The following is a 13117-nucleotide window of genomic DNA, read 5'->3' on the forward strand; positions in this document are numbered from 1 at the left end:
TTTTTTTTTTTTTTTTTTTTTTTTTTTTTTTTTTTTTTGTTCTTCTTATTTAATTATATTGATAAATTAATTTTCTTCTCCTCACTTGGCTCCTCTGTACTCTCTGTTGCACACAGAAGCATTTACCCCATTTGCATGGTGGCTGGTAAAATGCGAGGGAGAGAGACAGAGCTCTCTCCCACTCACTCTATGGTTGGGATATGGTTTGTAATAAATAAAAGGATTGGTCGTCTTGTTGGTGCTTTTTTGGATTTACCAGACTGTAACTTAGTGACTACTGAATCGTGATGGTAAAACTGGCTGCTGTTCTTGTGTTTTGGGCTAAAAGAGAATCCTTTTCTTTGTGATTAGTTTTGTTCCATCCGAAAATTTTATTGGCCACACAAAAAAGAATTGTTTGCTTTTGGATGTTTTTCTTTTCTTTTAAGAAATGCTCATTGGGAATCTCAAATAAATATGTCCCATTTGACTTTATAACTCAACAACTTGGTACTCAGATTACCAATCCTACTAAACTAAACTTCTATGCATGTTACTAAGATTAAGACTATTGGATGCCTGTATATATTGATTCTAGAAATGGATGATCATGTATGACAGGATTCTAGAAATGGATGATCATGTATGACAGGCTTGAACTTCTCATAAATAATTTTGAAGAATTTACTCTGTACCCAATCTATTAGATTGGGTCGTGAGCCTATTCGATTCATTTAAGTAGTCAACATCTCAATTCGAAGAAAAAAGAAGAAAAAAGACGAGCATTATCGATTCTAGTAGACAAAGTGATCGGGAATTGATTTATTTAAATATAGCTCATTTATTTATTTAAATACCGCTCATTCAAAGTCAAATTATCTAATTTCAATTTCAGTTGTAACACTGCTGTAATTTATTAGATCACCACGATAAAACAAGCTCATAGCTATTGTCCGCTTTAACCCATTACGTATTTCTCTCAGCCTCACGATTTTAAAATGAGTCTACTAAAGAGAGGTTTCTATGCCCTTATAAGAAAGGTTCGTTTCCCTCTCCAACCGACCACGTGAAATCTTACAATCCACCCCTTTGAGAACCAACTCTTTGCGGCTGGTGTCTGGCTCGGATAACACTCAATAAGGTTGAATGGTCCGATAAAACCTAGAGTTCATATATATAGCTCTCAACTTCCCAACCACGAAGCATGTTTCCAAATAAAGAAAAAGCAATTCGACTGAACAAAAAAATTCAACAACAATACTTCAAAATCGATTCAACCGGACTGTTCTTTCTATTCCATTGTTATAGAGAGATACTCTTGATTAACAATCCAAGTCGGCGGATGAACAGACCCGTTTGCATGTGCCTATCTATCTAGATTACATGCAAGGCCAAATGCACTAATAATATCATTCTCTAGCAGTCGGCCATTGGTGCAATACTAGAATTAACGGAGTTCTCATACATTAGAAACACAATTGACATCAACCAAAATTGATATACTTGCCTCCAAACCAACCCATCACTGTAAGTAATACTACCCTTAACCTTTCTATTTCTTCTCTTTTTATCCGAGAAGCCGAACTTAAAATTTTTCAGACTACGAGCAAGATATAACTGTTAACATCTTCGTGTATAGTATTTACAGATCTTACCCATAATTCTAGCCACATTGTTTGATAAGTAGACAAAAGATATGAAAGGGAGATAATCCAACAAGCGTCTTCCCTACACGACCACCGAAAGGCAACCTGTGAAAATGAGCAGAACCCAACGCTAAAATATGCATCAGAATAACGAAAGGCTACAAATTGTAAGAATGGACATTTGCCCATGTCCAAAAACAAGCAGTTAAAATGGAGGTACTGAAGAGCACGATCTCGTTATTACGAATATAGTAGAAGTGATTACCTCAATTGGTCATTTGAAAATCATCTACATTCGACGATCAAGTTCAAACCCTTTTAATTTCTGAAGTGAGAAGGCCCATCTGTTCTGTAAGTTTATCCACATGTTTAGATTTGTCCCAAGCGTTTTCCACTGGCTGCATATCGTTCGTCTTTGGTAATCCTCCTCCTACCATAAAGTCAATCTCCTCCTCCTGACATGGACTTTGGACGAGCAAATCATCCCAGAAGTTGGAATTCGCTAGTAAGGCATCGATATCAGCATCAGGGGACATGCTATCAATCTCTAAGGGAATAGTTCCATCGACATCCAACAAACTTGGACTTATAAATGCAGCATTTCCTGCCTCGGGTACCCTATAATCTACTTCAGGAACATCAATAATGTTCTCAGACACCATTTCAGATATTTGGGAAAGCTCAGGCATGATTACATCTGTCTCGGAAACTGACAGGGAAGAAGCTTCTCGTGCCCCTGGACCCCGTACAGCATTAACAGCAAAAGGAGAAGTTGAAACCTTGTCTGAAGTTGTAGCTTGGGGTGACGATTGAATTTCCGATATGGCTGTTGAGGGCCCATGAGGAGCAACACCAGAAGCAGCTGAATTGAAAGATGATGGCCCTGAGGTCGGAGGTACCTCTTGAAGAGTCACACCTGATATAGAACTGGAAGAGTTCCCATTGTCCATTGCTGCACACGACGATTGCAAACCATCATTAATTAGGAAACTGTCGGTATTGAGGTTCACAGGTTCCGATTGTGAAGTATCTATTTTCATTATCTGCCTCAGCATTGTTTTTGCTGCCTCATTCATGAGAGGTTGATACTTCACAATTTGCCCATCAGGAACAGTAGAATGCTCAGACTCAACAATACCATCTTGCTTGAGCCTTCGCTTTTTATTAGCTTCACTTATGCGTCTAGTACTTTCATTTTGTTGCTGCACAAATTGAGCCAAAAAGCCAGGGCTTTGCACAGCCTTTGCAAGAAATGACATCATCTGCTGCTGTCGCTGCTCCATCCCTTGTAGACGCTGTACCATAGTTTGCAGCTGGTTGTCAGTAGTCTGTTGCTGCTGCCTCAATCTCACAAGTTCCTGCATGAGTACATTTTTGTCTCTTTTAAGCCTCTCAACCTCTTCCTCCAAACCAAATTTACCAACTTCCACACAAGCTCCAACAGACGTACTTTGTCCATGAGACTGCTGCGATTGCTGCTGACTGTGCCCATGGACAGGTTTTCGCCGAGTAATACTCTTAAGCAGGTGTTTCTGACCTCTTAAGAAGCCTTCATTAGCAAATTCCCAACGATCTGGATCAACTTTCCTGAAGCCCTAGTTAAAAAATATAAATAACCAACCAAATACAGGGGAGGAATCAAATAATTGGAAAGGTATGAGTAAGCAAAATGAACGAACATTAAAGGAAAACTGATAACTGAATATATGTTTACACAAAAAAGGACTGCAGCTATCAGTATTCTTATTTAATAATTTCTCTCCAAAATCACTCAACAATTTCATCGAGGGAGAGGCTACACTTCCTACTATGCTTTGAGAGTTGATTCGGAAAGCCAAATACAACAAAAAGTCTCCTCAAGGTCTATCTATTATGTATGCAAACTTAAAAATAGAAAAACCAATTTTACTGAGTTTTCTTTTAGGAGGTATAAAGTTCGAAAAACAAGCTATGATACTACCTTAAGGAAGGAAAACGTGGTTCATGTTCTCTTCCAAGAGACTTGGTTGAAAAAAAGGGAAAATCTTGCAAAATTCTGTGTCATCAGCTCAAAATTTGGGATTTGGTGTGTTTTCTTCCCTCCACTGAGTTACGTTTCCAATTCTTTTTGTAGTTACATTACAGTGTGGCACCATGACCAATGTAGATATCCACAGGATCTTGAAGAACCAGAAAAAGAATCTAATATTTTAAGAAGCTTTCCAACCTTAAATGAATTAGAGTATCAATATTCTACACTTGCCTGTCCACTGTCCTCACCTAACTAGACCAAAAATATTAAATCAAGAGGTTTCCCTATTCAGGAGCTTTTCCATAAGTGAATTTCTTTTAAAAACCAAGACAACCTCAGCTTGCTCTACTTTATCCAAGGCCTAGCAGATGATTCCATAACAGTCCTTGGGACGAGGAAATGAAAAGTGCACTGCTCCCTCCAGAGACTTCAGAATTTAATCATCCTAGCACGACCTGCTTCTTTGAGACAATAGAGAGACATGAAAGTGATCTCCAAAGTTAGCAACTGGATAGAAGGCTCCTAGAGCTGCAGCGTCAATTGTGAACCACCAAAAGGGACCATCACCCTATGTCACATAGCGTGGCAGCAAGTTGCACAGCTTCCTTTTCCTCTTTTTTTTTTTTTTTCCAGTGGGGTGGGGGGGTGTTATAGAGGAACACCGCCAACTGGATGATTCAAGGATCCTCTTTTTGGAAGATAGGTTGGGGATTCAAGCTTGGAACGGCCTTTCCTAGACTCCATAAACCTCTCCTCAGCCGGTCAGCAACCTAGTAACAGCTACTTGAGGAGAAGCTAAAGAAAATGTTTTGACATACAAAGCTTGGAACGGCCTTTCCTAGACTCCAATTTTTTGACATACAAAGCGTTAGCTCAAAAAGGATTTATGGGAAGACGAGAAATTATATATTTACTTAACCAAGGGAGATTTTAAAAAGGCCTCCCAATTAGCGTGGGTAAAAGTAAACATATAGTAATAAAATTACAGTAGAAATAACATAGTAATTACAAAACTCTTACCGTTAAGTAAGAATCAACTCCCAAACACCCTTTGTATCTTTAGGCTAACCTAAAAATTATTTTGAGTTTTATCGATTCAAATCCCCCATACAAAGACATTTAATGCATTTTCCTGGAGTGATTTTCATTTCTTTTCAACTTTAACTGCACAGGAGCTAGAAGATCTCTCCAACCCTTAGAAACATCTCTTTTAAAAATAAAGTTTGAAGAAATAATGTATTACTGGATAACCTAGGCTCCTAGACTCCTAGCTGAACACTTGAAGCAAAGGAAAAACAAAAGATGAGATGAAATCCATCTTCAAACATCTGATTGCCCAAGACACGCAAAGGGGAAAATATTAAGATGCTTCCTTTCAATCTATGCTGTATAAATTATACACCATCACAAGCTTTCCACAAAAATAATTGAAATTCGTTGGGAAAATTAGATTACCAGATAGTCATACAGCCCTATCCAAGAAAGACAAGTTAAAAAGTCAGATGAACAGTATAGAGGATGGTCCATTCTTCTCCATATAAGTTGAAGAGATGTCTTCTGAATAACATATTACATCCTCCCTCTCATTGAACCTTGAAATGTTTAATGAGAATTTTCTTGAAATGGCCACCTGATAAAAGCCCTGAGGAAAGGGAAGATAAGAGAACGATTGCCTTAACTGACATCTTTCTACATTTTGATGCAACCATCACTCAACAATATACGTTTGTGAGCTGCAATTTGAAACAAAGATCCAAGAACCTCTAGCACTCCTAAGGTTACTTATCCTCCATTCCTTAAAAAGGGCCATTTAGCTCACTATCATCTTAAGAAATAAGACTTGAGTTTTACTACAAAGCTCAATTTAGCAATGAGCGGTAACTTCCTCTTGTTGCAATCCAAAAATACTAGGGCCACTCTTGATAAACCTTCATACCAACTAATACAATTGCTGCCACAACCATCAGTTACCTCGTCATCCCAAAGGAAGTCCTCTCATATTCTTTTCCAGCATCTTAACTACCTTAGCAACTAACTTGAACAGAAACAAATGGATACAAATCAATGAAGCCTATTTTACAGTCCTCAAAAAAAATTCTTTCCTCTTAAGATAAGGGAAACGTAGAAATAATACATATGCAAGTTTTTAATACGAAATTCATCAATACTCGAAGGCTCAAATCCAGAGATCGATACAAGATATCTCAACCATGAAATATGAGCTTCAAGAAGATGGGCTTCATTTATTTTTAGATGGTTACAAATTTAGGTTGATCATAATCTACAATTATGATGTTTCATTAATAAATTTTACGACTTTTTTATTTACTTTAAGTTACATTTACGAAGTGGCTAATTATAGTCATAAAGTATGAATGTTACAACTCTTGAAATGCCTCATGGAAGGTAAAAGCATTCATTTTGAGGCTATATAAAGTAATGAATGTTCAACTTGAAAATATAGTAAAAAGAGCATTTGTGTTTTTTTTAGCCAAGGGCTAAGTTTCTTTACAATTCTATATAATTTAGGCTGCATGTTTAGAATCATTCAAGCTTGACATGATCAATCTTACTTGTGGAATGATTTGAATCTCAAAGAAGTGCTCTTGCCTTGAGATACTCAACCAGCAAGGTAATCCAAATCTTACTTTCCCTTGGGGTGATTCCTTATTGTTTTGAAATTCTTGGATATATTTAGATCTCAAAGTCTCATTCTTCAACAAGGTTGTTAGAACACAAAGTCCTAAAAGTTGCACTAAGGGATAGCATATCCAGAGCGCTTACGAGGGATCTTAGATTCAACTGACTAGGGTTACCTATAGAGATTCTACCGAATTCCCATGTTATAATATACAGCTCTTGATGCATAACGAGTCTAAAACCATCTAAAAAACCCTAGAGAACACGCACCCAGACTGTCAAATTATTTCTAGAAAAATGTCCACACATTCAAAACGACAGAAGGAACGCACCTTTAAATGACAAATGCAGCCTAAAACATAAAACTCTGACTACCAATTCAATCCCACGAATTCAATCCATTCCAAGCATCCACTGTTTTCAAGAAACACCAGCCCGATAGCCACTAAAAATATAATTAATTCCAATCTCAATCTAATTAGATCCCCACAAAGTAGGCCGCACTCCACCAGACACTAGCGATTAGCAGAGATCCTGAACACGAACTAAATCGACGAAAACTAAACAAAAAAAAATTATGAATTCAACGCAAAAACTCATAAAGCAGATACAAAATAAGCTGAACATCATACATAGGTATTGAGCTGCCTGACGAAGCTGGAGAAGTTGTTATGCTTGAAATATTTGGGCAAAAGATCCCTAGCGAATTCAGGCGGGTTCCAAACCACAAAGCTATTATTCGTAGAGCTCCAGGACACAACTGCATCGGTAGCCGGATCATCCACCATATCATATGTCTTACTCAGAAATGGCGGAGGCGCGTTCACATTAGTAATAGGAGCCGGCACCGTCGGATGAGAACTATCACTTCCAGAGGCCAATCCAGAATCGCCGCCATTAGCAGTCACATCCATCTCACGGTCAACAAACACAAGACAAGTAAGAAACAAGAAACAATTCAAGCAGAGAGCACAGATTCAGAAAATTAGGGTTTCGAAATGTGGGAAATGAATAAATTCCATCGTCAGGAGGTAAAACACTTTGAATTGAATATGAACTGAGAGTTGTCGAGAGAGGAATCAGATGATTTTGAAGGAGAAGAACGAAACAATGGCGGATACGAGAGAAGGACGATGAAGAGAAGAAGATATACAGAGAGGAGAGTGAAAATGAGAGTGGTCGTACGGACTAGCAGCGAAACAAAGGGAAGCTGACCGGCTTGCCCTAAATGGAAATCGATGCAACTGAACGACGTCGTCTCGAAATGTTGACTGCCAACAACGTCGTGTCGGTGTTTTGACCGGCAGTTCCTATTTTGAGGTGCGTGCTTTTTCTTCCCCAGTAAAAAATTAGGTAAACGAGAGTCCTTTATTTTTTATTTTTAATAATATTTTTAGTATTAAACTAGAGATATCTATAAAATCATTCAAACGAGAAATCGAAAGGGAGTAGAGAGATACTTCTCGAGCTAAATAGGACCGAGGGTGAAGATTATATTTTTGTCCAATCTGCCTAGATCCACCGCTAGCAGATATTGTCCTCTTTGGACTTTTCCTTTCGAGTTTCCCCTCAAGGAGTAGAGAGATACTTCTCGAGCTAAATAGGACCTAGGGTGAAGATTGTATTTTTGTCCTGCCCAGATCCACCGCTAGTAGATATTGTCCTCTTTGGGCTTTCTCTTTTGGGGGAAGCTTTCCCTTTCGGGTTTCCCCTCAAGGAGTAGAGAGATACTTCTCGAGCTAAATAGGACCTAGGGTGAAGATTGTATTTTTGTCCTGCCCAGATCCACCGCTAGTAGATATTGTCCTCTTTGGGCTTTCTCTTTTGGGGGAAGCTTTCCCTTTCGGGTTTCCCCTCAAGGAGTAGAGAGATACTTCTCGAGCTAAATAGGACCGAGGGTGAAGATTATATTTTTGTCCTGTCCTGATCCACCGTTAGTAGATATTATCCTCTTTGGGCTTTTCCGTTCGGGTTTCCCCTCAAGGCTTTAAAACACGTCTACTAGGGGAAGATTTCCACACCCTTTATAAAAAGTGGTTTGTTCTCCTCCCAACCAAGGTGGGACATTACAATCCACCCCCCTTCAGGGCCCAGCGTCCTCGCTGGCTCTCTTTCCTTCCTCCAATCGATGCGGGACCGCCCCCAAATTCACCCCCTTTGGGGCCCAACGTCCTCGCTGTCACTCTTTTTTTCCTCCAATCAATGTGGGACCGCCCCAAATCCACCCCCTTTGGGGCCCAGCATCCTTATTGGCACACCGCCTCATGTCTACTCCCCTACGGAGAGCTCGTGTCTACCCCCTGCGGAGAGCAACGAGAAGGCTGACAAATCGTCCAATGTCTGGCTCTAATACCATTTGTAACGCCCCAGATCCACCGCTAGCAGATATTGTCCTCTTTGGACTTTTCCCTTTTGGGTTTCCCTTTAAGGCTTTAAAACGAGTCTACCAGGGGAAGGTTTCCACACTCTTACAAATGGGGGTTTGTTTTCTCCTCTCCAACCAATGTGGGACATCACAGATAAAAATAGGGAGAGAGTAGAGAGATATTTCTCCGACTAAATAGGGCCGAAGATGAGGATTATATTATCTATCTCAGTTCCCACCTTTGACACTACCTAAATCTTCACCCTACCCCTAAACTTACTCATGGTTGAGCATAACATGTGAGTGTAGGTGTTTGAAGCTCGTGATTGAGCACAACCACTACTTTCAATAACGACATACTTTGTGTCGGTTTGCACGTTAGTCAGTTTGACTTTTCACTCTTCAAGTCAAACGTGAGGGAAATTGAAATTATTATTCGTAGTAAAAAAAAAAAAAAAAATCGAGTGTAGGGCGGACCTCAGCCACAATGTTGGGCCTGCGGCCCACGATAATTGATCCATTGTTGCTAATCTGGGCCCTTCGTATTTGGGCTTTTAACAAATATTCATATTTTCCAATATATATATAAATGAATTTTAATATTTTATTTCAAAAATAGTTTAAAGTTTTTCATTAATATCATTATTTTTTAAAAAATTATAAAATATCCTTAAAATTTTTAAAAAGTAAAAAAAAAACATTTATTATTACCATGTAAATCTATTTTTAAGGTTATTATTGAAACTTTTGAAAGTTCAAGAATATTTTTACAGACAAACTTAAAAATATTTATTAATTTAACGTTAAAAAAATTACTGTCATATGCACACAAATTTTTTTAGTTCAACACGGTGGTGGAAGATTCAAACCTTGAACCATTGGGTTGAGAGTGCACGTTTTTTGTCCGCAATGATCACTTAGACCTATCCATATATGACTTGTATTAAATTTCGAACCTTCTTTGACCAGAATAATAGAAGTTTTAAAAAAAGCATATAACTAAATTAATATTATATTAAACTATAGTGATTAAGTTATCATAAAGCATTTCATATAGTTTATTTGATCATTATGATTGTATCACTTATATTATGGTTTTTTCACTTTTATTAATGGGAACACCGCAATGAATAAATCACACGCTTACCACAAAATGAAGTGGAAAAAAAAAATAAACATTATAGTGCAATTTATGAATTATATAAATTATAATATATGGTTGGTGGAAAATTATTTTTTAACCAAGGTTTTTCGTGGATCGTGGATGTTTAAACTTTTAATATTTTGATCGATAATGTATTTTTTAACCGGTTGAGATATGCTCGTATCGATAAAATTAAAAAGTTTTTCTCGTCTCGACTGTTTTTCATTCATGCTGCACGCACGTGTTTAGTGCAATATAAGGAGTTTTTTCGATAGTTTGTGTAAAAGAAATATGTTATGAAATTACTACGAATAAAATATGAGGTAAAATGTGATGTTCTATATTGGTTGGGAATCCTTCTTCTAGCAAATGCGTTTTTAAAGCTTTGAGGGAAAGCCTAAAGAAGACAATATCTGCTAGTGATGGGTTTGGGCCGTTGCAAATGGTATTAGAGCAAGACACCGGGCGATGTGTTAGCTTTCTCGTTGTTCCTTGAAGGGAGGTAGACACTGGACGATGTGTCAGTCTTCTTACTATTTCCCCGAAGGGGAGTAGACACGAGGCGGTGCGCTAGTAAGAACGCTGGGCCCCAAAGAGGATGGATATACACCGGACGATGTGCTAGCCTTCTTGTTGTTCCCCCGAAGGGGGGTAGACACGAGGTGGTGCACTAGTAAGGACATTGGGCCCCAAAGGGGGTGGATAGATACCAGATGATGTGTTAGCCTTCTCATTGTTCCCCGAAGGGGGTAGACACGAGGTGGTGCTCTAGTAAGGACGTTGGGCCTCAAAGGAGGGTGGATAGACACCGGACGATGTGCCAAACTTCTCGTAGTTTCTCAAAAGGAGGTAGACACGAGGCGGTGCGCCGGTAAGGACGCTCCCAAGGGGGGTGGATTTGGTGGGAGTTCCACATCGACTGGAAAAAAAAACGAGTGCTACTGAAGACGCTAGGCCTGGACCCGTAAGGATTGTGTTACTCGTTTCTGTCTCGTGTAATCTGTACCGATATAATATATGTTTGTGCTTTATTTGGGGAAACCGTTTTGAAGCAAAAATTTGAAGCAAACAATAATAATTTAATGGGACACGTATTTTTATAAGTTAGGCTTCATTAAAATAAAGAAACCAATAGCCTTTGGTGGTCTCCCACGTGCCATACCACTTCCAGGTTCAAGTTCCAATTTATTGGAACCATTTGATTCAAAATTTTTAATTTATGGAAACAAAAAAAGAGCCACGTGACCTTTGTTTGAAAATTACTAAGTTAAATTAATAAAAATATCTTTTAATTTATACTTTATTTAAAAAATAATATATATATATATATATATATATATTTTTTTTTTTTTAAAGTTTTAATAATATCAACTTAAAAAATATAATTTTTTTTAAATTTTTAAAAAGTTAAAAAAATACTTTTCTTTTTTAATTTAAAAAATGTTAAAAAATATCTTTAAATTTTTAAAAAATTATTATTATATCGACCAGTAAGAAATTAAAGATATATTTAAACAAAATAATTCAAGCTAATTAATTTTTTTTTTAAAAAATTAATGAAAATTAAAATGTCTTAAATTATTGATATAATATATTCATAAATATTTTTTTAAATTGGACATTAATGGTAAATGACACATTTAAGAATATATATATTAAAGAATATGATCATTGGATATGTAAAGTCAAGTAATTGAAAATAAACGAGGGAATTATGGAACAACCTTCTAAATATATTAGAAGAATATATGATTAAATAAATTATTAATAATTAAAGACAGGTGGCTCGTTAAATTGATTATAACTCAAATAAGATTAAAAATATCAAAGATATTTTATTGAACTTTAAAAATCATAAGATTAAAAAATTAAATTTATTTTAATTTCAAAATATTTTTGAGATAAAATGTAAAATTAAAAAAAATTAATATTATATGGGTAATTAAATATTTGATTTTTTAAAAAAAATTAAAAGGTTTACTTTTTTACTTTTTTATTTTTTTTATTTGAACTTTTGATGTGTAAATGACTATTTGAATAAAAAAGAATCAAGAAGACACGTGGCATTCTGGTAGTGAAACGTGGCACTTTGAGCGGACCGAGACGTACCAGATTGCTCCCCCTATCACTAGCCACGTGGCCCGTTTCACCAACCAGTAATAACAACAAAACAAGGCTCTGTTCAAATATGTACATACCAATGATTAAACAATTGATTTCTAATTTCACGCGACCATAAGGCGCGTGTTTCTCACCGTACTTAGAGAAATTAAAAAGTATCTCTTTTAATTTTAACAAGTCAAATCAATTATTTTCTAAAGAAAAAGATATATATATATATATAACCACATTAACCACAAGAAAAAGTCAACCCATGAAATATTTTACGATTAAAGTTGTTAAATTAATAAAAATACTCCTAAATCTTATGTTTTATTTTTAAAATATTATTTTAACTTTTAAAAAGTCTAAAAAAATACTCTATTTTTAATTTTTAATAGAAATAGTTAATATTTATATTTTTAAAATATCTTATATTTTTTAAAAATGGAAGTTTAAAAATTTAAAAACAAATTTTTAAATTTTTAAATTTTAAATTAATATTTTTTTTCTTAAAATTACTATAAAAATAGTTGACCATGTCATGAAAACGATTGCAATTTTTTATTAATATAAAAAAAAAACTAATGCATTTTTTATATATACCTAAATAGAGCAATCATTGGCTTTGAGCTTTGACATTTTTTTTCTATATTTCTTTATTTTATTAAATGAAATTAACTTAATTGATTAATATTAATTTCGATGTGTGTGTAGATCACGCGCCGAAAGTAAACCAAGAATGTCGGGTTAGGTGGATAATTTTAAGAGTTGATGAAACCCTATATTAAGTTAATATTAAATTAAGCAATTATTTATTACGATTTTTTAAATTTTAAAATATTTAGATTCTTAAACTTTAATCTTTTTAATAATTTCCTAAACATTATTTGAACTTCTAAAATATATTAAACATTAATTTAAAAAATTCATATATAATAGTATATTTTTTTTTATTAATAGATTTTAAATAGGATTAATTATGATAATGACTTATTAAATATAAAATTCAAGTATATTTATGTATTTGAGAGCTAAGTATATTAAACTCTCTCCCTGACTCCTTATCAAGTTATTATTTCAAATATTCTACCTTCTAAATAATTGCCAAATATTTAATTTTTTTTAATATTATACCGTCTAATTAATGGTTGAATATTATGTGGTCTGACTTTAGAAAGATTTTATTAGATATTTGCACATTATTAAATTTTAAAAAATAATTTTATGAA

General features: G+C 35.4%; 2 protein-coding genes across 2 annotated transcripts in view; one reads left to right on the forward strand and one right to left on the reverse strand.

The window, feature by feature from the left end:
- The window catches only part of LOC111431150 (syntaxin-22-like), a 5293-nt gene extending 4950 nt beyond the window's left edge, over positions 1-343 (forward strand). Inside the window, exon 8 of the transcript XR_002708447.1 lies at positions 117-343. The gene's annotated coding sequence lies outside the window, so the exon portion shown is untranslated. The remainder of the gene's footprint in view (positions 1-116) is intronic.
- Positions 344-1240: 897 nt separating this feature from the next.
- On the reverse strand, positions 1241-7486 carry LOC111431161 (heat shock factor protein HSF8-like). The gene is made up of 3 exons (XM_023067713.1): positions 6909-7486; positions 1891-3220; positions 1241-1730 (listed from the first exon to the last, which is right to left on the reverse strand). Exons 1-2 carry the CDS (start codon positions 7188-7190, stop codon positions 1934-1936), a joined length of 1569 nt encoding a protein of 522 aa, XP_022923481.1. The 5' UTR covers positions 7191-7486; the 3' UTR covers positions 1241-1730; positions 1891-1933.
- Positions 7487-13117: the final 5631 nt, after the last annotated feature.

Source organism: Cucurbita moschata, unplaced genomic scaffold (genome assembly GCF_002738365.1).
Source record: "Cucurbita moschata cultivar Rifu unplaced genomic scaffold, Cmos_1.0 Cmo_Scf00035, whole genome shotgun sequence".
NCBI lineage: Eukaryota > Viridiplantae > Streptophyta > Magnoliopsida > Cucurbitales > Cucurbitaceae > Cucurbita > Cucurbita moschata.